The 27,817-nt window shown below is 38.5% G+C and overlaps 1 protein-coding gene across 1 annotated transcript; it reads right to left on the reverse strand.

Moving 5' to 3' along the window:
* Window positions 1-632: 632 nt before the first annotated feature.
* On the reverse strand, window positions 633-26,075 carry palmd.L (palmdelphin L homeolog). The gene is given in 8 exon segments (NM_001087189.1): window positions 633-2,712; window positions 4,202-5,248; window positions 6,748-6,861; window positions 6,950-6,974; window positions 7,367-7,481; window positions 14,222-14,352; window positions 15,463-15,543; window positions 25,938-26,075. Coding segments are annotated over 8 exon segments (1,602 nt in total). The 5' UTR covers window positions 25,983-26,075; the 3' UTR covers window positions 633-2,668.
* Window positions 26,076-27,817: the final 1,742 nt, after the last annotated feature.

Below are 27,817 nucleotides of genomic sequence, written 5' to 3' on the forward strand. Positions count from 1 at the left end.
TAATTTGGCAGTCCAGTGTTGGCAGCATAATCTTAAATTGGTGCCAATGATAAATGGAAATTCTTGCATAATCCAACTGTAGGCAATCTGTAAATCTTCCCAGTTTCCCAATCTCTTGATTGTGTGTTTAATACCAGATACCTGGGTTGTTGTAGTACATTGCTTAGTACTCGTCACCTCTGGGCCTTCAGTTGTTCTCTATCTTAAACTCTCAATAAGCGCTTAACAAAAGTGTTAAAATGGAGTCAAATGTTCAATTGTGTCTAAAAAATGTTGAATAACAAATGTCTGGATACATTTCTTTATGCTACCCTATACCACAATAGGCTAATGGCAAAAAGCTGAAGTAACAGTTTCTATTTATTTTTTGGTGTTACTGCTCCAAAAGACCTATTGTCTCCGCTAATGGTACATGTGCCTGTAGGGGTACAGGCAGCGAGTATTTCAGGAATTGTTTTGTTTATCACATAAAGCCACATTCTTCATAATTACATATTCCATTTTTAAAAGAATAGTTTTAGGGGACCTGGATATATCAAAAGGCAGCTATTGGGAAATTAGGGGATAAGGCTGGGAAGCAGTTTTAAGAGAGAACCTGTTCTTGGAAATAAAGAGGCATGTTCTGCAAAAACTTTGCATTTTATCTTTATTATCTGTGAATCATTTTACAGGCAAAAACAAATAAATAAGAGAATAAAAGAAAGAAGACATGAAAGGAACAGACTGAGACAACATAAGGCACAGAGAGAGCTACCAGTATAAACACAAAGCATGCTGGGGTTAGAACTTTCTTACTAAAGCCCACCATGGAGGCAGCTGCAAAGCACAGGCATAAATGTTTCTGCTAAAAAGGTACTGATAGGTAAAATACCTTGGCTCCTGTACAATAAATCTCAAGATTTCACCTTTATCTGCCTAGTAATGGGTCACTTCACCCTTTAATAAGCTGCTTATAGGAAGACATATTGTAGATCCTTTCCAACATTCTGCATGACATGAAATCTAGCTGAGATCTCAGCCTCCCAGCTGCTAAACTGCAACTCTGCCAAAGCTGGAGGGCTCCAGAACTGGCATAAATTATTTACAAATGGATGAGAACAGAAAAAGTGTTTATAGTTTATTGTCCCTCTTATGAGTCTAATAGTATAAATCCCTACTATATAAGTATATTCTACCAGGATAATGAGCAGAAATATAAGCACAGCTTAAGGCATTTATTTAATAAAGTACACCCCATGCTACCAGTTTTCTTACGGATATTCTGATATCACAAATGTGTATTTCAGAAGGGAAATATAACTACAACTTATTCAGTTAATACGCATTTTAAATGTGCCAAATTTCATACAAAAATAACCAAAAACTGCAGATTTTTATTTTAATTAAAACAATAGATGGAGTCCATTATTAACATAAACCATACAGATTGGGCTAATTTAGAACAAGGTTATACAGAGCCCCTTAAATCCCTGTGGCAGTAACAATACAAGGGAAGAGCGCCACTCACAGGTAACGCAGGATACAGTCACTGAGCTCATCTCACATTGATAGGTCACTGTATAAAGCAAAGGTCAGAGGAAATTGCAAAGGACATAACTTAGTCTTAGTTTGCTATCAAACAATACAACATAACTGATGTTTAATTTTAGAGAAAAAAATGCCAGTTATATGGGTAAAGACTAATATTGGTGGCAGGACTTTGTCTGAAGGCCATTTAGGGTTATATTTGGCAGAAAGCGTATTTGCTCTCCTAGATACACCTCAATCGTATTTGATGTCCTACATATTCATGGGACTAAGGCTGCATGACTGATGCATCCTATATTTGTAATCTTGTTATTAGATAAGGGGAGAAGTGACCAATGATTGCACCCCCAAGTTGGACTTGAGCTGTAAAAGACCCAAAACCACAGCTTTTTATGTTCGAGACAGAACGTTCATTTACATGTATGTATGTATCCATCTTTTACCTTCTAAATCTGGGCTCGGCACCTTGCACCTTGCAAATCTTGCTCTAAAACAGCCTTAAGGTGGCCATACATGTCCCGAGACTGGCCGAAAATCAGCCATACATCAATTGGAGTGGCTTAAAATTTCCATCAGATCAAGTACTGCGATGGTTTGTTGATGTGGTCCTTGATCCCACCTCCTGCATTCCTGGCCTTGTGAACCGATTATTGGGCCATGATAGGATCAGCCAGGTATTGCCCACTCAAAATGGCATATCGGTGCAAGATCCGCTCGTTTGGCAATCTCACCAAGCAAGCGGATCCGCTCTTGTATGGCCACCTTTAGTCTGCTGTGGGATGGCAGCATTAGAGTTCAGCAGCATCTATAGGGCCAAAGGTTTCCCATATCTATTCTGAATTTGGATATCAAAGTTGTGGCCTTATACTTATTGAACTATGAGGAGAGAGGCAGTGGTAGTTCAGAAACTACTGGGGATTGCAAGTACATTGCAAGATGCAATGTATTCATTTATACAGAAAGGCAGAGTCTGACTGTGTTTTGTGATGTATCAAGTACAAAGGCCACATTTACTTGCATAGCATGTTTGTCACCTAAACAAAAAGGAGTACACAAAAGTACACATGTAAAGACTTATAAAGGGTTCTTCTCAATCTTTCTTCAGCCATTTCAAAATAAATTCTGTTTACAAATGCTGGTCTCAAATGACTTTCCTTCCCAGCTTGGCCATGCGTATTCTTAGTGCTGTAAAGACATGAAAAAAAATATTATATAACTTAGTGTTGTTAGTGGAGTACCGCAGGGCTCTGTAATAGGTCCCTCACTTTTCAACTTGTTTATTAATGACCTGGAGGTGGGCATTGAAAGTACTGTTTCTATTTTTACAGATGATACTAAATTGTGCAGAACTATAGGTTCCATGCAGGATGCTGCCACTTTGCAGAGTGATTTGTCTAAACTGGAAAACTGGGCAGCAAACTGGAAAATGAGGTTCAATGTTGATAAATGCAAGGTTATGCACTTTGGCAAAAATAATATAAATGCAAGTTATACACTAAATGGCAGTGTGTTGGGAGTTTCCTTAAATGAGAAGGATCTAGGGGTCTTTGTAGATAACACGTTTTCTAATTCTGGGCAGTGTCATTCTGTGGCTACTAAAGCAAATAAAGTTCTGTCTTGCATAAAAAAGGGCAATAACTCAAGGGATGAAAACATAATTATGCCTCTTTATAGGTCCCTGGTAAGGCCTCATCTGGAGTATGCAGTTCAGTTTTGGACTCCAGTCCTTAAGAGGGATATAAATGAGCTGGAGAGAGTGCAGAGCCGTGCAACTTAATTGGTTAGGGGGATGGAAGACTTAAATTATGAGGGTACACTGTCAAGGTTGGGGTTGTTTTCTCTGGAAAAAAGGCGCTTGCGAGGGGACATGATTACACTTTACAAGTACATTAGAGGACATTATAGACAAATGGCAGGGGACCTTTTTACCCATAAAGTGGATCACCGTACCAGAGGCCACCCCTTTAGACTAGAAGAAAAGAACTTTCATTTGAAGCAACGTTAGGGGGTTCTTCACAGTCAGGTCAGTGAGGTTGTGGAATGCACTGCCGGGTGATGTTGTGATGGCTGATTCAGTTAATGCCTTTAAGAATGGCTTGGATGATTTTTTGGACAGACATAATATCAAAGGCTATTGTGATACTAAGCTCTATAGTTAGTATAGGTATGGGTATATAGAATTGAATTAAAAGTAGGGAGGGGTGTGTGTATGGATGCTGGGTTTTCATTTGGAGGGGTAGAACTTGATGGACTTTGTCTTTTTTCAACCCAATTTAACTATGTAACTATGTAACTTAAGAATTCAGGTCAAGCTCAATTCAGCTCTAGTCTACCAAACACGTGTACAACATACCTCGGTTATTTCCGGTAGCAAAACCAAAGATTTACATCTAGTTAGAGATTTGTAGCACCCCAAGTTGAAACACAATACTGAAAATATTTCTACAACTGCTGAAAGCAGTTCTCAGACTAGTTATACTCAATGGAGAAAAAATCTACTCTGCTGCCACCCGGTGTCTTAATGCAATATTTTATTTTACAAACTACCACCATGTTTGTTTACATTCTCACTGATTATTGCTTTATTTCTACAGTTTTCATTCAGACTAATTATATGTAAATGTTAGATGCTACAATAGAGAACAACACTGGAAACTCTTTAAACTTTTCTTACCTGTCAGTGAGGGATCTTCTGTACCATCTTCAACTATCTGTTTGTTTGGAATGGGAAAGCTATTATAGCCTAAGCTAGCCTCTTGTTCTTGTAAGGACATGGAGTTCTTATAGGGTAACTGGTTGTTCAAAGTTATGTTTTGATTTGTTGGTTTCTTTATAGACTCTTGTATTTTAGAGGATGTAATCACTTGGTTTCGAATTATTGGAGAAACAGAGACACTTTCCTTTGTATTTTCTTCTCCCTTTTTATCAGCTTCTTCATCATCATCATCATCATCATCAATTACAACTAGTTCAGCACGAATAATCCCTTCATAATCCGAAATTGGTTTGACATCCCCATCATCTGCATGCTTATATCCCATAAAAATCATAGTTACTGGTTCAGAGTCATCAGTACAGCAAGGTGTGGCATGAACAACATTGTAGTGCATATCCTCCTCCAGATTTAGGGATGAGAAATCAGGGTTGTAATCTCCCAAATTGTTGGGAATTTCCTTGTAGTGGTTCCTCTGTACTGTTGGCTGATGTTCAGTATGATCTGCCATTGGTTCTTCTGCTTGTGTTTCCATACTTGGTTGGTTGTGAGAAATGTTTGACTCCTCAGGGAATGGTCCTTTAATCCGGGAGACTTCTCTAGGCACTGTAGGACAGGGTAGAGCTTCCTTATTTACAATGCCATTTTGAGTAACACCGTTTTCAGAATGAGGTGAATTGTGGCCATTCATTCTTGGGGAAATATAGCCCTTTTGTGTAGAACCGTATGCATTAGAAAAGACAGGTTCATGATATTCAGTAGGAGACTCCGAGCGTTTTTCCGTTGCTTTTCTTAAGAGGTCCTCTACTTCAACTGGAGCAAGTGTGTCAACTCCATTCTGTGTTCCTCTTCCCTCAGACTTCAATGCATATATAGACTTACGGCCATCATCATAAACTTTCACCCCGGCGTCTTCAAACTCACTTGATGGAACTGGTATGGTGGATAACACTGTGCTCTTTCCAGACTTCATGTCTTTTTCAACCTTTATTTCCATGGCAAACAATGCTTTGAGGGGAAGAAAGAGTTTCATGATGTGTTTGAAAATATACATTGTTATAAGTATTAATATCACTACTGCCAAAGGAGGAGCACTCAAAAAAAAAAAAAAAAAAAAAGTCTGCCTGGGAGCTTGTACACGTCAACCTCTAGACATTTTGGGGGCCTGAGAAATAATTTGCCCCTTCAAAATTCAATGCCAGTCAGTCCACAATATAAAGTAAACCCCCAAGTCTACCATTTGACATGGAGACATGCCAGTAAGTATACCTGACAGCATGCACAAAAGATGTACCCCAAATGGATTATCTGTATGTAGCCTAATATCATAACTATAATGTTAGAAAACGCACTATTTAGGGTCTGGCCACACGGGCAGATTTACATTTTAGCCGGCGGAAGGCAGGCGAAAGCAGATCGGGGAGATTAGTCGCTGTGAAGAAGAGGGGATTTGTCGCCTGGCAACTAATCTCCCCAAATCTGCCGTGTGGCCAGACTCTTGCACTACTGCACAGGCTCAAGTCTAAGGTTGACTGGACATATTTCCCCCCCCCCCCAGTGAAGTAGGATTTCCTTGTCGTTTAAATTATCTTTTAGTATGATGTAGAAATTTGCAACAGGTTTTCACTCTTGTGGTTTTTGAGTTATTTAGCTTTTTATTTGGCAGCCCTTCAGTTAGCAATTTCAGCAATCTGGTTTCTAGGGACCAAATTCTCCTAGCAACCATGCATTTAATGAGAGACTGGAAAGCAGAGGGCCTGAATAGAAAGATGAGTAATAAGAAGCAGCAACAACAATACATTTGTAACCTTACAGAGCATTTGTTGTTGGATGGGGCCATTTGAAAGCTGGAAAGAGACCAAATGAAAAGTTGCTTAGAATTAACCATTCTATAACATACTAAAAGTTAACGTAAAGGTTAACTAATTATTTAAATAATAATTGTGTCCAACCTTTAACGGATATGACAACAAAGTGTCTTTAGCCATAGTGAAAATGACAAGGTTTCACTCCCAGGTGAAATCAGGGGGTTGAAGGAATGGTACGTTTTCCAAAGTACAATATATTTGGGACTACATTAGAAAAACTCGTGTGATTAGATACACTATAGACAGGTTGTTGAGCTCTTGCAATGCATAATAAGCAGCAAACCTCCTTCCAATTCTCTGTAGTCACTGTAGTAACTGAAAAACTGGATTTCGCTTTTACTCTAAACAAATCATTAACACCAAATTGTGATTCCAAAACAAAAAGTGATGGAATTTAGATGGGATCATGAACTATATATATGCTGCTTATATTAAGGACGAGCTGTGACAACCCCCAACTGTAAACTATGGCTGCCTACATTTTGCCAGCCCTAAGAGTCATAGGTTTGAAGTCCTTGGTTTATGGCATTGCATGTGTGTTAATATATATGGTTGTCTTTAGAAGTGCCTGATTTATACAACTGATGTGTGCTCAGGGTTGAAGATCAGAGTCAAGCTTGTGTTCTTTATATACTGTACCTTTTCTGGGCTCTTCACCATCTTCTTGTGTTGCACTTTCCATTCGCTTTACAAAGAATGGTTTATAAGATGCTGGTAGGTCAGGTATCCCAGCATAAATATCATGTACTGGCTCTGAAATAGGAAAAGTCAATAAATATAATTTTGTATACAACAATCTTATCTCTTACTAAAATTAAAGTATAACATAAAGTGCACAAACCTTCACGGACTTCTGCTTTCACCGCCTGGTAAAAGAAAAATGGGAAATGTTTAAGGAAGCAATGTAGTTCTACTGCCACTTTCCCAACCCTCGAACTCTTTGCAACCAATTACCTGTTAAAATTTTAGCAAATCTCAAATATAGTCTGAACGACCTTAAAATATGCTTTACATGCAACAATCTCCAATATAGACCAGGGCTTATGTGACCTTTATTGTAACCCATAAAGTTTCACGGGTCCCCCCATGGTTTTTCGCTGTGATACTTCTGATATATCTCAATGTTCAATTATATTCATAGCAAATTCTTGTACACTAGTTAACTGTATTTGCACTTGTGTAGCCCATATATAGTCCTTCAAAGCAAAGGGATGAGGAGATTCACTGGAATAATGATTTGCAATAAGCAAGGGGGTACCTTTATGATATCCTCTGTAGTTCTTTCAACAGACTTCAGCCTCTGAAGCACACACACTTCTTTGGTAGATACCTGAAGTTCTTCTTTTTCCAGACCATCAATCTCTTGCTCAAGTCTGCAAAGAAAAAATGCATTATGCCACCAATATGTTATCTGGGGTCCTTGCACTTGTGCTTCTGGAAGGTCCTTTCTTTGTTTAAAAGAGGTAAATTAATTTTAGCAATCAAGATGATTGTTGATATCTTCAGTGAAATTAAAGGTCACTATCTTTATCACTAAACTGGTGGATACAACACAACCACCACTCAGTGTTAATCATAACTTTTTCAGTTTCCAGTGGTTGTCACACCATAAGGTGGCTTTGCATACCCTGACATCTGCTCTTTGGATTGATAAAGTTGATGTAAAAATGAGAACTACAGTAAGATGCAGTGATTTTTCATCACTCCAACCAACCTCCACAAAATTAAATCTTCCAGCATGAGTAAATATATAAAATGGTTAGACTACATATAATACACTGTATTTCAGTTAGTTGTTCAAAGGAAAGACATAACGAAGGGATTATTATCGGACTGAAAATCTCTGGAATGTCACCTCTCCTCTAGTTCTTTGTCATGGAAATATAATCAATACATACCTAGAGTAAAAAAGATCTGTACAGCAGAAATAGTTCTGTACGGTATTAGACCCGTTAATTGCCACAATATACAGAATTTGAGCAGTGCTAATTCCAAGGTTATAGACTTATCAACTCACTTCACTTTATGATACCGCCTATGATAAAGTAAAACATTGATCTCTCTCTGAACGTGGCCAATTACATGTACTGGAAGGAATGTTGTTGCAATTTTGTTTTGTAGCACATCACCACCCAATGTTATTAAATGCAGAACAATGAAACTTCTTCATTACACAGAAAAATGAAGCGATAAGGAAATGGATTTATTGTATTCTTTGCAGATAAACCTATTCAAAAGTGAACTTTTGCTAAGCTTGAAATACAAGCAAAAAGGGAAGGGGCATTTTTATAGTTTTCATTATTTTCATCTAACACTGCTCAGGTGGGGAGGAGTAGTAGGGGTAAAAATGAAACCATAATAAGTCCTTTTATGAAAAAAAAACACATTTTCTAATTAAAAGAGAATGGATACATTCTTTGTATCTGGCCCTTTATGTTCCTCTGAAATAAAGTTTGTTTTACGCCTCAAAGTCTGGGATCCTCAAATGTTTTAACCTGTGAGCCACATTAAAATGTAAAAAAAGTTGGAGAGCAATATAAGCATGAAAAAAGTTCCTGGGGATGCCAATTATGGGCTCTGATTGACTATTGGTAACTTCAATGTGGACAGGCATCTTTCAGGAGGCTCTGTTTGGCTATACATATGTTTTTGTTTTTATACAACCAAAACTTGCCCAAAACCAGGATTTCAAAAATAAAAACCGGCTTGGAGGACAACATCCAAGGGGTTGGTGAACATGTTGCTCACAAGCCACTGGTTGGGGACCACTGTTCAAAGTGATAACTCCTGGATATGCTTACTGTTCTCAAAATTACTGGAAATTAGTTAGGTTTATGAACTCTACTGTAGGGAACAATAGCAACTTTCGGTGCTCCATGAGCAATTGGGTCTGTAGTTAGAAATTTATGCTGTTTTGTTATTATCGCTTCAACATTGAGTGGTTCCCAGTTGCATTTTCCATTTATATCAAGCATTCTAAACCTTTCTATTAATACTTAATGCATTTCACAGCACAAAGATGATGTACTGCATGTAAATACTAAACTCCTATGCAACAAGACCATGAAGAGGTGAAAAGACAATAACCTGGGTTCTGTAAGTGGCCAATGGACTTATAATATTTCCAGCCAAGTTTATCATTTTTACCATGCTGATACAGTGAGGTGTCCACAATACAATCATCAATCATATTACATTGCCTCAATAATTCAGAAGATCCAGACTTTTCTACTACATTGCGTCTGCTGCTTTGATATCAGATAACAGCGGAAATCCGAAGCTTTTGTAAAGCAATATATTCTAACTTTAGTATGAAAATATTATGCTTTTGGGAAGAAGGATTGTAATCTGCAGACAAGACCAGACATAGCATGACTAGGTTTTTCATAAAGCCTACTATCCATTTCATGAGACAACCACAATTATGTTGTTATAGTTGAGACAACAATGTCGATTGCCTGCGGCTAATTCATTTATTAAATATAGCACAAATTATTATCTTCCTTAAGCACTAATAACAGAAGACGTCAGGTTTTTCTTGCCCATAACACACAATTTTTCTGTCCCAGCGTGTCTTAAATAACAAAGTTTCAACCAGTTTGCTCTGGAAAAAGAACATCTCAGAGTCAACAAAGGATCTGTCCTAATATAAAGGTATAGAAAAAGGAACAAACAATAATATGTGCTGCCTACTCCACATGTGTATTCAGTTCTAGTCTTTAAACACCCCACATTGTGTAGGTCTAAAGCGAGTGTTACTGGGCAGGTCTTAAACTATGTAACACAATTTTCACTCTAATTAGGAAAACATATATATATGGCTAAGGTTTCTCACAGTGTCCTGCTGGCCCAGTCCAAGCCTAGTGCACTACTCACTATAGCTTGGGGTTTTTCACTGATCTGACATGGACCCAATAAGCTCAGTCACTTACTTTGGGTAAGTGCCTTTTCCAAGGTAAGTGGTTGGTCACTTTTCGGTCTGCCAATGCAGGGTTGCACTGTGCTGGTGGGACACCAGGAAAAAACTTGGTGAATCCTCCCGAGCACTGCACACTTACAGTACCTCCACAATGGCTGCTTGTGACCACAACAAGATAAAATAAGGTGCACGGGGGAGTGGCGGTTGCTTCTGGGGCAGAGGGTCCAGAGGTGGATGGGAGGTTTGCAGCTTGTGGGCCCAGAGGTGAAGGGGGGTTGTGGCCTGGGTGTGCGGCCCAAAGGAGATGTAGAATTTGTCACAATTGAAATGATTTCCTTTTGTGAGTTCTTCTCATGTTGTCTATCTGGACATCCTTGCTTTTAGATGGGAAAGCCTTCATGATAAAACCATTATTAAACACGCCAGGCAGAGGCGCCATTATATCAAAGCCTCTAATAACATCAGCCCTTTCATCTGCACATTTAATGTTTATATGATATTTTTAATGATATATGAATGTTTAATGTTTTATATGATTTTCTAGTAGACTTCAACCTCTGGCAGAATGTGGCCATATCCCCATTACACCCAGACATGACTTATCCATGCCTCCTGCTTTGCCAAATCCAGTGCATAAATCTGGGACACCCACAGAATACATGAGACAGTTGGCACTTGGCAACTGTATTATCAAAAACCTTTAAATGGAGCATTTTAAGACCACTGATTATTATTCGGCTGGAAGATATCACTATTGCACACCAGTTATAAGGGTAGTTCACCTTTAAAATAAATAACATTTTTAAACAGGACATCAGAAGGTATGACATTTTTTCCTGTTTTTTATTTTGTATTTTTAAAAAATCTTTCCATCTTTTGTTTCTCAGATACAACTCACTAAGCCAGATGGAAATCTTTCTAAATGGCTACAATTTGATCCTTTAGAATTAATGCATCCAGTATGCAGCAAAGTAAACAGCACCTTCCTTATAAAATATCTATGTACATAAAGTATTAAAAAAGAATACAGATAGACCAGGTTTCTAAACGTTAAAAAGATAATAATACTTCCTATGCCATGGTTAAAATGAGTTTATCTCGGGAACCAATGAAAACATCTTAACTGTACACTTTACCCTGTGACAACCTGCTTTGCCATTTGTAGTTTGTATAATAAAGGCCAAAGGGCTTGGCTGTGGCTGGCAGGGGTTGGTGCATTGCTCAGTCAGTGGAAAGATGTAGTTGTATAGAATGGAATAATAAAGGGCATAGTTAACAACATGGAAAATAATTGAACTTTATCTTACAATTATACAGATATTGTTATTTGTTTTTAACGCAGACGTCTACTTTCCTCAGCTTTAATCTAATAAATCCCACATCAACAGAAATTTGAACAAGTGAAAATCCTTTTGGTACAGTAGCCAAGAATGATAACTTTACGTAACAAATTCTCTATCAGACAATTCATCAACAAGGATAGCGCATAATAAAGGTGACCTTTGCTGGTGCAAAAACACAGAACGAAAAGGGCAGATTTTAGTGGCTGTTTAGAATTATCACTGGATAATTTATATCAAGCCCTGCTGAGGGCCTGCACACTGGCATCCAGTCCTGACAGAAAGTAATAGTTTGAATAAACAGTAGCAGTATTAAGGCACCGGGCTCGTTCATTATCAATCAAATATGACTCAAACAAAAATACATCAGAGAATGAGAAGCAGAGCACTTCCCGTAGCTACAAATTCACGTGAAACCACATAAATCCAGTGGGACACTCAAGGAAATTATTTTTCAAAAGAGTCAATGTTTCTGTCCCGTACAGGAGGCCCAGGGTCCCTGTTTGGGAAATGTAGTTGGTTTACCCATATTTAATGGTATAACTCAATCTTTATTATTATTCTAAGGATGTTGATAATGCAAACCGACACAACGTTGTGGTGGTTCATTAACAGTACAGTTTGCACATTGAGCATGTGGTTGGTACATGGGGATGCTTTACCTAGCAGCTGAGATCAGTGGGTTAGTGGCAGTATTTACATAGGATTCTGTTCTCTACAGTCTATGTACAATTATAAATTATCCACTAGAATGCTTTCTATTGGTGGCATGCCTAAACATAATATTTTACCCTCCTGCACTTTAATGGGCCGATTTATAAAGGGTCGAATAGTAAATTTGAATTAGAATTTGAATTTTCGAGTGCCAAATTTGAATGTAAGATTTATCACACGTCCTAATTCAGATATTCGCCACCTAAAACATGCCGAGTTCATGTACAAGACAATGGCAGAGGTCCATTGAGCCATTTGGAAATGTCAATAGCCTTTTCGGGAGAAAATCGCGATTCGTACGAATCAAATACGAAACAAATATGATTCGAATTTTCAGCTTGGAACCATTCGCTCAAATATTAGACATTACATTATGTTTTCTTAAATAAAATCCCAGTTGAATTGTGAGTATATTTGAATTAAAAAAAATCACATGAATTCGAAATTAAACCTTTGATAAATGGGCCTCCCTGTGTCCACAACTAATGTTTTGAATCAAACTCATTCTGGGATGAGAATAAAAAATCTGTCCCTAAATAATGAACCCCTATTCCGCAGACTGCTGGCTTGATGGAATACAAGGCTACTCACTCCTCACTGAGAAATAAAAAATCTTTCTCTTTCCTGCAGGCTCTGACAAGTCTTTCTGCCATCTAAGGTGTATTATTTTTCTAGCAACAGAACATGCCCACAAACAAAACAGAGCTAAATGAGCGTTCTTTGTGTATATCAAATAATATGGTAATTAATGCTTTAATACACAAAGCCACATGAGTCACTCTTATAGAACTAAAAACAGAAAAGATTCACATTTTCCTGTGTAAGTGATTCTTCCAGCCTAGTTACAGTGAGATTGTTGTTTCATTGTTTAGGCCACCCTAGCAGGCTGGAAAGATGGGTGGAAATTGCTAAATTGTAGTTTCATATGACCAGTTATCGGGATATTCGTGAAATGTGGGATACAGAATCACCCCAAGTTTCCCTTTGAGCATCTGCATTAATAAACACAATGTTCCATTGTCACACTACACACTTTGTTTTTGTGTGTACAACTTAGTTTCCATGCTTTTTTCAATTTAGTCTGAATTTAGTCAGATCCAACACTATAAGGCTAGGATGAAGAGAAGTAGTTTTTAATTTTCTATTTTTTCTCATGAGATTGCACCCGTACTTTTTTATAATGAGCCAATAAACAGCATCATGTTACCACAACATTTTTTTTCTGAAACATGGCAAACACAGTATAACAGTCTACTACTAGGGTTCTAATAATAATAGAACCTAGGGGCAGATTTACTAAAGGGCGAAGTGACTAACGTAAGCGAAAATTCGACAGTGTGACGTCATTTCATTACTAACCGTCGCTGGCGTAACCGCTAGTGAAGGAGATAGACTCTAGCGGTAATTCGCTCCCTTACGCCTGGCCAAGTTGCACTATGCAAATTCGCTAATATGCGAATTTTACTGAACCTCATGCGCCAGACTTCGCCACCTCAGACCAAGCGAAGTGCAATAGAGTAGATAGGACTTCCTCAAAAAATAGTTAAAATTTTTTTCTAAGTCCCAACAAACGCTGGCGACTTTTCATTTTTCATGGTGATAGGCTACAAAAGATCGTAATTTTTTTCTGGGGTACCTGGCTTCCCCCCTACATTTCCTAACATATGGCACATAAACTATACACTGGGCTCATGTGTAGGGAAATATAACAACTCTATTTTATTTTATTAAGGTTTCCTCGGCTTGTGTAGTGTAATGTATTGGCTGCAACATATACGTCTATTCAACTTTAACTTCCCGCCGTATGCAAATTAGTCAACGCTAGTGCAACTTTGCTTCACTGCCGCAGTAACGATAGCGCTACTTCACCAGCGTTCGGCGCCCTGGACGCAACTTTTGGATTTTAGTGGATTAGCGTTGTCCTGGCGAATCTACGCCTGGTGAAGTGTTGCGATGTGAGCGAAGCCGTCGCTGGCGAATTTTCGGAGGTTAGTGAATTTGCCCCCTAGTACCTGGGTAAGTATATCAGCCCTAGTAAGTTTTGTTGTGCTTATTTTTGTCACAGGTGCAATAGAAAGATTTGCTACAAGGGTTCAGTGATGGTGCAGGAGCCTCTTCTAATCCTTTTAGAGGATTTTACCTGTCAGTGCTGCTCTCGAGGTGTTTGATTTGTTGCTGATCTGCTTGAGTCTGTCTTAGCATATCTTCTTGTTCCTCTGACGACAGGGTACTTAATCCATCTAAGAGCCATTTTTCCCTAAGAGCTTTTTTCTAAAGGATAGAAAGCCATATTAATAATAAAAGAAGCATTACCCAAAGTACTTTTCCAAATGCCACGGATGGTAAACAAATCCATTTGAGTATATATATATATTATGGAGTTTTATTGTGCCCATGAAAAGCATTTTTGGCACAACTAGAATTCTGCTTTGTTTCTGTGATTCTGTTACTTAACTTTTGGTAGATTTGAAGAGGTTTTATGTGGGATGAAGTATATATCTTCTATATATTTATATACACCTCTGTTTGTGGACATGACCCCCTCACGTGAATGACAGTAGTATTTTCATTCATGTAGCCAGACCAAAGAAAGCTGAGCAAAAGTAACAGGATGCACCAACTTTGGTACAGACATCAGATATCTTAGAGTTGATTCAGGTTACAAGACTGCGTCAGTGGTGTAACTAGATGTTACTGGACCCCACAGCAAATTCATTTTAGGGCCCCCAACATATCCAGAGGTTGATCTGTTTTAACAATATATGTTGAAATTGCTCTTTTTTGGGGCCTCATGGTGCCCCTATACCTCCTGTGGCCCCCTGCAGCCTTCCTCTGTAGTTACACCCCTGACTGCCACGATTATGAACTAGGGATGTAGATTCAGGACTGTCTTGCTTAATAATGTGGATCATAGGGTGGTATGCTAGTGTACATAATTCCACTCTGGATACCATAGTAAATTCAGCCCAAATCGAGACAAATACAAATGGAATACAGGAAGTATAAGGCCACTCCCCTTTTTTCTGTACCAGATCACACAAGGAAACCCCACTCCTACTGTGTACACCAGTGATCCCCAACCAGTGGCTCATGTGCAACATGTTGCTCACAAACCTTTTGGATGTTGCTCCCATTGGCATCAAAGCAGGGGCTTATTTTTGAATTCCTGGCTTGGAGGCAAGTTTAGGTTGCACAGAGCCTCCTGTAGGCTGCCAGTTCAAATAGGGGCTAACAAATAGCCAATCACAGCCCTATTTGGAACTCAGGTAAAAAATGTTGGGGATCCCTGGTGTACACTAATCAAGTTTTCTCCCCCTACAGTAGATAATTGGGATTTGGGACATATTGTGTATCCCTGGCCACTGGCCAGTGCTCAGTTACCTTTAAATGATGTAGCTTTAATTTCTCTTCCTCAATTTGTATCCTCCTCTGTGCAATATCTTCTTGTATTTTTCTTTTATTCTGGAAAACAGAAAATGCAGATATTCATTTAGAGTGAATTTGAGGGTGAGCATTCGCCTGCACTGCAGCAATTTGGTAGAATACTTTCTTCAAGACTTTATTTTTCTTTAACCTACATTCAAATTCTAGTGCCACATCCATAAGTGGCCACAACAGAATGCTCCGGCCATGTAGGCAATGTTCCCTCTAAGCCATGAGCTTGTGAAAACAAATGTTATGGCCAGTGCACACAATAATATGTGGGAAGAAGTTTGTGTGAAAACACAACATTTAGCATTTCCTTTGACCTGTGCACAAAGTCTTTAAAAATACGCACAAACAGTACCGTAAGTTTAAAATATGCATACAAAAGATTTTTTTATGCACATAGCTGAGAAGGAATTAAAGGGAACATTGCATGTAGGTATTATATAGTAATTGCTTGAGCACACATTTGTCACACTGTTCCTATAAATCAGTTTTTTTGTGTGTGTAACAATTAACATGAAATTAGCAGGAATCTGGGCTTAGTCATAATCCCTGCATATCTATTCATTCAGTGATTGTTGTAAAGTGAAGTAGTCAGCAAAAGCTGGATTAATTGGCGGATGAGGCGGTATCAGTCATATTTGTGAGTCTATGATTTAGCAACAAATAAAATGTGTTCAGTTGTCAAATGTAATTATGCCATTGCCTGGAGTGCTTTCCGTAGCTTTATGGCTTCAGAGTATATGGGTTCCCAGTACTAAGTGTGGCCCCATTCCAAAGACAAGCTTTTTTTGATATATTTCACCATTAAACATTTAAGGTGGAAGTCATTGTTTTCAGCAGAGCAGAAACTCAGGCCACAATGTTGTGTAGAGCGGGAAACTGGTGCCTTTCCATCAAAGGAATTATACTGCCCAGCAAAGCATTAAATAAAGTAGAAAAAATCTGACTTAACATTGGATATTAAGCAACTGGTAGTCAAGTTAATACTGGTAACAGCTGTTCTGAGCAATGCCAAGGCCAACAAGTCAATTTTCCAGTGCCTCATCTATAAACCCATATGATGTAAGTGGAGAATGCTGTTCTGTAACCTGCTTCATGAGAACAGTACATAAAACCATGGCAACCACATTTCAAGTACGCACAGATGCAGAGATATGTTGTACCCTCTCTGAATTCTCATTTTATTTCCTTTCTCGTTACAGTTCTAATATAAATAACCTAGATTTTTTTGTTGTTGATGTATTTAATAAAAAAAATCATTGAATTCTTACATAAAGCTTTACGGATTTAATTTACTGCTTTTAGGGAGGATAAAACCTCCATTCCTCAGTTACAAACAACAAAATAGGTATAATATATTAGCCTAACACCCTCCAAACAAACTACAAGTGAATCCCAACACAGTCTCCCTTAGTAAATGAAAGTAAATTAAATATGGTGGTCTCAGTTGGCTTTTAAAGGAGTGGTTCACCATTTAGTTATCTTCTTGTATGTTATTGAATGGCCAATTCTAAGCAACTTTTCAGTTGGTCTACACTATTTATTTTGTATAGTTTTAGAATGAATTGCTTTTTTTCTCCTGAATCTTTCCAGCTTTCAAAAAGGGGTCATCATCCCGGTCTAAAAAAAAAATGCTCTGTAAGGCTATACATTTATTGTTATTGCTACTTTTTATTACTCCTCTTTCTATTCATAGCCCCTCCTATTCATATTTCAGTCTCTTATTCAAATCAGTGCCTAGTTGCTAAGGTAATTTGGCCCATAGCAACCAAATTGTTACAAATTTGGGGGAGCTGCTGAATAAAAAGCTAAATAACTCAAAAACCACATATAATACAAAATGAAAAGCAACTGAAAATTGTTTCAGAACATCACTCTCTACAACAGTGTTCCCTAACTTAGAGTAAAGAAGGATTTGAAGTCTTTGGGGCTACACCAGCAGCTGTCAGAGAGACAAACAATAAAGAATATTCATGTTTTAGCTTTTATTCAGGACAAGGAATGTCATAGATTTTCAGTGAGTTAAGAATTTGTAGGAGTAGTTAACAGATCATAAACTAGAATGCAGCATATTTACACCTACTACATGAATTCCATCAGCATATGCCAACTGAGGTAGAAAGGGGCACACAGTATACTTCCCAGACAGCAGCTGCCTGAAGACACGGAATATTTCTATATGCTAATACCATATGCCTTATCTGCTTTCAAGGCAGCAGCTGCATGTAAGGCATTTGTGATAATTCATTACATACCTACAAGGCCTAGATATTAGATATTCTTTTACATATTAAAGAGATGAATGGGAGAACAGGAGAAAAACAGGAAGCAGGAACTATATAAAACCTCCTATAACAACTCTATAGAAAACAATCAGATCAAACATCATTTCCTTCTCATTAATAAGTCTACTGACCCTAACAAATAGTTTCAGTGGCAGGTTTGCAAAAAAAAAAAAAAACACAGAAAAGCAAAAATGTTAAAAGACTAAGATGACAAAGACAAATTATTAGAGTTACTATTGCCCTGGGCACTGCTCTTACACCATGCCAGTTATTAAACAAAACTCACTAACCCAAAATACAGAAACCTAAAATCTAACACATAATTATCACTAACAAAAAAACCACTGGAACCATCCTAAAAGCCTGTGGGGAAACATATTAGGTGAGGTGTAGGAGGTGTGATGTCCTTTCCTTGGGATAACCAGCCAATTCCAGCATAGGAATGGAAATCATATGGTTTGTTAGGGTGAGAAATGACTGGAACAACATGGTGTGAAAGGTTGATGGAAAATGGATGGGATTATTTTACAGATGCTGGGAATCTAATTCTTTCCATCTGGTACAAATGCTTTCCATGCTCAATTGTTGCTATTTCTGGATTTACAATATGCATATTCAACTCTCATGTAAATACTCTAAAGCTGCACACACGGTTAGTTAATGTCACCCAGACTGGGTTTCAATGAAAGCAAACTGCGCCAACACCTGCCCATGTGCAGGAACAGCCCGCTCGGAATCAACAAGATTCAAGTTTTGACATGTCTGTCAATCTGCTTAGCCAATGACTGCACTGACATGTGTACTCAATGACCAACCAAAAAGGCTGCCCATAATGATCTGTGCATTTGACCAAAGCCCAAGAGTTGTGGTGGCCCAATGGGCATGTATAGTCTTTTAGATGTAATCATTTATATTCTAATCACTGATTGGGTTTTTCTTACTTGACAATTGTCTTGTGTTGTATTTCTTTAGTGCAACATGTTTACTTGTTAAGCTGACAGCAGACTGATGTCACTGATGACTAATCACCCATGTGACCCTTGTATAAGTGGGACTTTTGCATTCCAGCTAATGGTGGGCTGCGTTCCACTTTGTTTAGCCTAGGGTGTATGCTTATTCTGTGTTTACCCGTCAAAAATATCCTTTGAATTATAATTTATTGTATTAATCCTGCAAGATCAAGGAATTAAACCTCATCTAAAGGCTCCTTTCCTTTGTGAGTAAGCCACTGCTGAAAGGCTTTACGTACATATAGGTTTTTTAACTACAAAGTACAGTTGGGGACTTGGGAGAATAAAAGTGTTTACTTGCAAATTTCTCTGAAGAAGGTTAAGGTAATTTAAATTGAAAATGTCACTATTATAATATATATAAACACACTGTGGTGGATGAGTAATCTGTTTCACACTTATTCATTTTGTTTTCTTCATATTTTCCACAATTTAGTTGTGAGATGCTCAACCTAACATTATTTTCTTACTAGGAGCAACACAATGGTGCTATGAGTCAATGACAGATTTTACCTTCTCTAATTGGCTGATTCCAGCATATCCAGCATGAGTCAGCAATTTACAATGCAGCAGTATGGTTGAGTAAAATGAATGTCGGGTTCAGAGACCATGATAAAAAAACAATTTAACTATCAATACCTGTAAAAAAAATATATAATAAAACCTATTAGAAAAAAACAATTAGTGAGCACCCACAAGTGTTTGGGTCAATGAAAAGTTGCCCTTTTATTGCTGGCATCCAAATCTTTCAAAATGTACATTTTTAAGGACTTCTCTATTAAATGTAAAAAAAAATAACAGTCAGATGGTAATTTATAGTTAATATTTGTAGGATCTTTAAACTGCTGGACTGATATTTTTTATCTACTTCAGTAATCATATGATGTTTCACCTACATTGGCATATAAACAGTAGCAGAGGGATTTTATTCAGTAGTTACTTTTCTATTTTAAGCAGTTTCTGAAATATTTGCAGTTTTACACTGCTAATAGCAGGCTTTTGGCTTAATTGAGAATCAGAAACACAAGCGTTAAGTGAATCCAAGTAGTGCATTGATACGTGTGGCCTTCAAAGAGAGCTTTTGAGATGAACCCTACCAAGCAGTATAAAAGTGTCTAAAACTGCTAATATCTCAGTTGGACAAAGGACCACTTGAAATAAGCTTGCATCAATAAATGTATTTAGTTTAGATCCCATTAATAAGATCACTTGTGGGCATACAAACCTCTGGTGGATCTGATACTTAATTATATAATCAACTCAGAAATGATATAATAAGTTATAATGGAAAGATACTTTTCAAGCCACTTCATCTGCGCCTCTTTAACCAAGGACTCTACAGCTTGACCAATTACTTTAACAATTAATGTAAATATAAACCAGCACATATACATAACAGTACCGTGCAAGAAGGTGGCCTGATTGGGCACCAGCCTTAAGGGTTCAATCACACGGCAGATTCGCGGAGATTTAGCCGCCTGTCGACTAATCGTCTCTTCTGCGGGGACGACAATCTCCCCGAACTGCCTGCCCCCTGCCTTCTGCCTGCTATAATGAGAAAACGCCAGCGCCAATGCACTCGCGGTGCTTCGATTTCCGAAGTCGCCCGAAGTTTCCTCGTGAGGCAACGTTGGGTGACTTCGGAAATCGAAGTGCCGTGAGTGCATTGGCGCTGGCGTTTTCTCATTATAGCAGGGGGAAGGCAGTTAGGGGAGATTGTCGCCCTGTCGCAGAATCTCCCCAAATCTGCCCGTGTGCTAGCTCCCTAAACAATCTTTAATTGATGCAGACACTGTAAGCTCCCCACTTCTTTGGCTAGTGCCACACATGCTGATTCTTGGCCTGCATACAGTACAGTATATGTGCAGGTTGAGAATCAGACGATCCACTGGCCTCTGCCCGGTCTTGTGTCTGTACTCAATAGAGCAGAGCTACTAAAGGGCGAAGTGGCTGTCGCTAGCGAAAATTAGCCAGAAATTCAATCCGCAGGGACATCGGCAATTTACTGGCGTAGAGGACAATTCGCTAGCAAAACAGACAGTTTTGCGTGCTATCACCAGGCACATTTTCGCTCAGGCCAACGATCGTTACTCCCTAAATTCACTAAATTTTCCATTATGTTACCTCTTTCGCCAGAGTTTCCTTTGACAGCTCAGACCTGGCGAACTGATAAGATGAAGCTACATCCTCCTTCTCAATCTTATGTCAGTGACATCATATCCTGTATGCCAAAAAGTTATAAAAACGATAAATAACGGTGGCGTTTTTCCATGTTTTTAGCCATTTGAAGAGCATGCCACATTTGTTTTAGGATGGGCATTAGAGGATCTCTTTTGCCTTTACAGTACTTTGTTTCCTTGAACATTTTTAAAAATAAGTGGCCACTTCAAGCAATTTCTCCAACATCTCTAATAAAAATCCTATATAACCTATATGTACCCGCCCTATTCAAATTAACCTAATTAACAAAGTTACGAATTCACCAGCATTCGGCTGTAGAAATGCAACTTAACTTTTTAGTGAATTAGCGTAGTGGTAGCGAATTTGCGTCTGACAAAGTCTTTGCAGGTAAAAATTCGCCCTTAAGTGTACTTTAGTGAGGAAATGAGTGAAAATGCACTTCCTACTCCCCCCCACACACACACTTCCTTGTCAGTAGCCTGTTACCAGCCATGGCAATACAAAGTAAAACTATCTACAAGAAAAGAATTTTACGCAGCATCAAGTGTCTTCACATCTTTAAGTCTTCACACATTGAGCAAAATGCTCTAAACATGTCTATAAGGAATAGGAAACATCCATTTCAGTATTGCTGTCTTTTTAATAAGCACACTCTTTATATAATGAAGGTGGGCATGTTCTTAGAAAACCTATTATTAACCACCTACATTTGGTGCGTGATTATCTCTAGGAGGCAGATAAAGCAATGCTTTCTACATGTAGTGACTGAATAATGAACACTTGAATGCTGAACGTGGCTTTTGCACTTACGTGTTCTCTTTTTAATTTACAGAAAAAAAGAAAAAACACTTTTTCCCCTGTAAATTACAAAAGGGAACATGTAAGTGCAAAAGCCACTTTCAGTAGGTGGATAGGAGTGAACTTGCCCTCATGGATTCTTGGCATGAGGCCTCAACTTGATGCTCGACTAATAGCTCGTTTATATATGAGAAGCTTCTGTAACAATTAGATCTGCTTATAGAGACCGCAATGTATCATTTTGAGACCCTTCTGTAAATGGAAAAAACACTCAGATTACCATGTGGGTGACACACATCCCCAGGGTCAGACTGTGGTGTGCAAGGCCACCCCTTCCCCAGGACCTCCCACACCCCCTCAGGGGCCCCATCCACTCACATACTGACAGCGACAGCAGAGGGCAGCTGGGGATTAGGTCTGGGTCTCTGGGGTCCATGCAGTACCCACCAGGTTTTTTCCCAGTGTTCTGCTGTCCCAGTCTGACCCTGGTATTTTTCACACGGTGGACAAGAAAGTGAGTATAGGTTGTGCAGGTTAAATTATATACTCATCAGAACCACCCAAACAACTGAGGCATAACTACTTAAAATCTGTATAAACCAGATGTCCCATGAAGACAGATTTATGCAGTGCACAGTCATTTATTCTAATCCAGAGGGCTCATTTGCAATGATGGCACAAGCGAAAATATGCAAAACAAAAATGTTAAAACAAAAAGTAAATAAGGAAGACCAGTTAAAATATAGCTTAGAACAGGTCAATCAATGGCAGAGTCAAAGTGGCAGGATACCTCTTATTTCAACATTAATTAAATGAATAGGGCTTGTGCAGAACACACTTTTTGGCTATTATTTTAGCTATAAAATGTGTATGTTTTTTGTTATTTATTGCACTAGACAGGGCAAAAGCTCAAATAGAAAGTAAAGTTAAATTCTACTTCCTGAAGTATAAATACACCCATTCCCCCAGCTGCAACCTGTTAGACTGTGAGATATAGAGCAGCTTATTATACAGTGGCTTCTAAATTCATTCAAGTCATTTGTTTTGATTGTGCTCATATGAACCAGGAAGCAGAATGTGACTTTTGTTTCAACGTTTTCCAATTTTGCTCTGTTTAGTGCAAGAAATAACAAAAAAAAAAACAGTTATTTATTTAACAAAAACACAAGCTCTGTTCATTGAAAGCATGTAGGAGTTCCCGCCCCTCTAATGTAAAGGTGAATGTCCTATTTAAATTTCCCAGGTATGAATATCACTCCTTTGATCATATTCATATAGAAGTGGATCATTATTTAAATAATGACTATGTTGACTGTTTTAGGTGCCATAACTGCTAGTAAAAAACAATATCCCATGTAACCATGAGCTCATATTTGTGAACTTTTCATCTGTGGAGGGCCTAATGTCCATGTGAGACTGTTTAAATAAATCTTAAATCCAGCAGCCAAGATTTTAGCTATTTGAAATCTGCTACAATACAAAGTTAGGAATCTAAGTTAATGTGTAATGAATGGAAACTCCAGAAGTGTTTTATTGTTCCACTAGGAAGAGTAAGCAAATGATATCAGCGGTGGAGGGGTATTTATGCACCCAATGATAATGTCTGCTGCACACAGGCTTTTGGGCCAATGCTGCCCTCCGACAGAGAACAGTAGCCATCAATAGCCAATGTCCACCTATCACCGCTGCTATTGCAATTTGCTACTGACAAATAACTGTGTGTTGAGTACATGAAACAGTGACAACCCTCAGCTAAGAAACACTCAAGCCATCATATTTTGGGTGGAGTTCCTCTGGGTGCTTGGGCTCACCCATGGCTCTTTTAATTAAGTTTCAAAGCAGTGCAGGACCTCGCACACCCTGTAGAACGACAGATGCTTGACAAAGGGGTTTTATTCCCCGAAACGTTGCATTCGCATTCTGCTTTGAAATAAAATTTGGAAGAATTCCTTTAGTCCTGTGTGCCATTGGATTTTGTTGAGTTGTACTCTTTTCATTAAGTAACATTAGCATATGTGAATAATAGGCATTTTGATTGTTACTGTTTTCTGCAGGAAAAAAAGTTCTTCAGCAGCATTATAGGCCCAACACACAAAGACATGTTTTGGAGCTCTTCCAGCTCATTAAAACATGAAATTTGTGGGAAAAGCTATATAATAGCACTAATCAATGTGTCCCCTGCACTTCCTTTTTCTCACCTGTTTTGCCAGAAGGCAAACATTCCCGATTAGCGACATCTGAATAACAGCACCACTTTTGATTTCTGTTGCAAAATATCTAAAGTTTTTAAATAGTTGTCCCAAAAATAGGAGTCTCTGTTTAAGTCTACAAAAGACTATTTAAATAAAGGTACCTGGTTAAGGAACAGACTAAGAGGAAGAACCTATTTAACCCGGTTATGTCACTGCCTGTCTGCCAAGAAGATTACAGTCTTCTGACAAGCAAGTCAAGTCTGCAAATGAAACTTGCCAAAGGGATATAATCCAAGCCTGTTGTGAACAACATATAGCTTAAGTGCTTAAGTTCTTTAAAGACACAGAAGCTTTTACATCTAGGTTTATATATATATATATATATATATATATATATATATATATATATATATATATATATATATATATATATATATGTTACTTATAGTAATTTTTAGCAAGCTTCTGCAGGTTTTGAATGAAGCCAACATTTGTATAACACCCTTAGGTAAAAACATGGTTATTTCAAATAAACATCAGTTTAGCACTTTATGCCCCCACATCCTTATTCTGTGTTTTGGATCCCTATATGATCCCTATATGTTTTGGCGGCAAAGCCTCTAATGCAGGGGTCCCCACCCGAGAGCCACATTTGTTGGGGAGCAACACAAGCATGAAAAATCAAAAATCAAAATAAGGGCTGTGATTAGCCATTTGGTAGCAACAATGTGGACTTCAGGAGGCTCTGTTTGGCTGTACACCTTGTTTTTAGGCAACTAAAACTTGCCTCCAAGACAGGAATTAAAAAATAAGGACCTGCTTTGAAGCCACTGGGAGTAACATCCAAGGGGTCAGTGAGCATCATTTTGCCCACAATCCACCGGTTGGGGCTCACTGCTCTAATAACTTTCCAACAAAATTCAGCAGAACCCAGCAAATACAGAGCAGTTGCTGCTGCAATGTGTGTGTTAGCTAGGAGGCCATTGCTGAAGTCCATTGCTGAAGTATATAAAGGGCCCTTTTGAGCATCTCCGTCCTGTCACATCCCACATAAGTCTTTGTGCCCAGCTGTTATTTGCCCAGTAGCATGGGCACAATTCTAAATTATTTTATACAAAACAAAATAGCCCCATTCACAGGCCTGCTGTTACTAACAAGCACTAATGACACACACACGTGATAAATGTCACATCCATAACTGAAGATTTATTGTTCTAACAATATAACTAACAATATAACTAAGGCAGACTTTGACACTTCAGCTGCTTCAGAAATACAACTCCCAGCATCCCCCAGCAGCTCATTAATCTCTGCTTTTGCATCACATTCCGTACTTCAGAGTCCAAAGTAACACCTGGACTGTATCTGTGCATATAATAGTATATAACAGTACTAATGTACCCAACTCTAATAAATCTAGCAATACTTTGTAATTCAATAACACAATCGTGTTGCTTTTAAAATTATAACAACAGAAAAAGGATAAAATGCTCGGACTAGGGAAGAAAACTTTTTGGCAGAAAATGCCTTTTTTATTTGTTACTCTTGTTTTTTGTTTGTTTCTATAGGTGAACAGAACTCTGCACTTTGGCACTTAAGCAGAGAATGACCTTGTGCCCTTTAAATTGACACATTGAACCTTTAACATATCTATATTTTCTGTTGTATGGCTCTCCCAGAGCTTCATGTGAGCTGGTGTATTCCTGGATTTATCCGGCAGCTTGGGAAGCCTAATCACCTCTCTATAGACTGACAACCATGCGCTGGATTCTACTGCATGTACTCAGTTCCTATGAGCTCTTTATTCCCACATCTGCACTCCTTTATATCTTTAAAGCAATTAACAAAATCGACACAATATAATTTACAAAAAGAATATATATATATTTGTATGTGTGCCTGTAGCCTATAAATATCTGAAATGAATAAGCGAATTAGAAAAAAACAAAAACACTTACAGTTATAGCCTGGAGTCTCTCCTTCAGCAGCTCAGCTTCTTCCATGTTACAGGGTTAAATTAAAGCATTCAGGGTTAAACAGGAGATGAGAAATCGCTGTACAGAGGAGGGCAGGAATGTTGCTGCAGGTTCTGGGACAGATCCCAAACTAATGTAGAGAGGAGTGGAGAGTTTCTTAATGGGCTGAAGCAACTCTAATGGATCAGCCCAGGCAGGCACATGTACAGTAATAAGGGTGTGCTCTAGAGGCAGAAACTCAGAATGCTGGCATCTGACAGGCTTCTATATGTTAGCAGGCTGCCAGCACTGTGCTGTTAAAGTACACAGGTATCACATTACCAATGCAATCCCTCATAGAAATAGCCATAAACCTTCCCTAATCTATGCACATTTCTCTTAGCACAACGCTGATTGTTTCATGAATACAGCAGAGGATTTGAAAAATAAATATTTGCACATCAGAATAAACAAAAGGATTAACCAGAAACCAAAGAACCCCCTTCATAGTGCTAGTTACCACTGTTACATATGTATTACTGTTCTTAGTGAAAAAAAGCAGAAATTGCAGAGTGCACAAAGGGCAAGAACATTAAAGGTGATTTGTTGAATCCGGCATCATTAATGGTAATTATTTTTGTTTCTTTAACACGGCCACCTCCTTTTCCCGTTTTTGTTTGAGGGGAGGGGAGATACAGTAAATGATTTTGGTATAGAGTGTCAGCTCAGCAGTCCTAAATGAGAGAGGCAGAGTGAATGGAGTGTGGTGGGGTGAGGGGACATTGGAGGGGAATCATATTTAGAAAATGAAACAGGGGTGACAATGGCTTTATACTGTGTATGGTTTGAGGTTACAGAGCTTAGTGCAAGAGACATCAGAAGACAGAGCAATAACTGCATCTTCAAAGCAGGGCATAGTGTTCATTCCATTTAGTGAGCTGGATGACAAGGGCCATCCTGATATTGGTTTTGTCCAGCACATTGATGTACATTTAATACTGTGCCAGGGTGACCTTAGAAATAGGAGGGGGTAGGGTACTGAAGTCATGGCAGAATGTATTCGTAAATATCAACAGAATCTCATGGTCAGAATGTGACCTACATTGTATGTGGATAGATTTATCCAAAAGCTTCTGGGGCCACCTGACACCCCAGCAACATTGTTGTTTCACTACCTTTTACATTGGACTTCTTTTTAAAGGGGGTGGTTACAAAATGTTTTTACCTATGACTACGTGTGGAGACACATGAAATGCGTAAGGTGTTACCTGTTGTCAGATAAAGACTTCTTTTTGATCTTACACTGCGTCTGAGGAGTTGCTGGAGTGCGTGCTAAAGGCAGATTTGCGAAGTGAAGTATTCTCCCCAGGCAGTGGCACCCGAACCACGGAGATTGCTTGGTAAACGCTTGTAGAAATAGAGATATCTTAAAGTTCAAGCGACTAAGCTATCAATCAGTTAAAGCAGCACCTGTAGAAATTTGGCATGACTACTTTTTACATTACCTCAGCTTTCACGGCTCACATACCGATTAGCTCCTTGCGTAAATGTTTCTTGCACACCCAATTGCATTGGCTCTTATCTCAGTGATATCAGGAAACAGAACTACAGTATAGGTCTCTCTTATGCCTTCTTCACCTAGTCAACCATGTCTCAGATCAACAAACCTTTAATGCCAAGCATTATAATAAGGGGTAATTACAAGGATGAAATTTCTGCCTCTGCATGAGAGATAATTCTCAGCTTGTCACCGCTTGCCACCACAGTCCTACCCTGTAGACTTAGTTGTCTGTTACCCTATTGTAAAAAAGCTACACCAAGAAGGATTGAAAACAAAATAAAAAAAAACTCTATAATGCCTATATACTTTTTATTTGTAAAGG

Source organism: Xenopus laevis, chromosome 4L, assembly GCF_017654675.1.
Source record: "Xenopus laevis strain J_2021 chromosome 4L, Xenopus_laevis_v10.1, whole genome shotgun sequence".
In the NCBI taxonomy this organism is placed as follows: Eukaryota; Metazoa; Chordata; class Amphibia; order Anura; family Pipidae; genus Xenopus; species Xenopus laevis.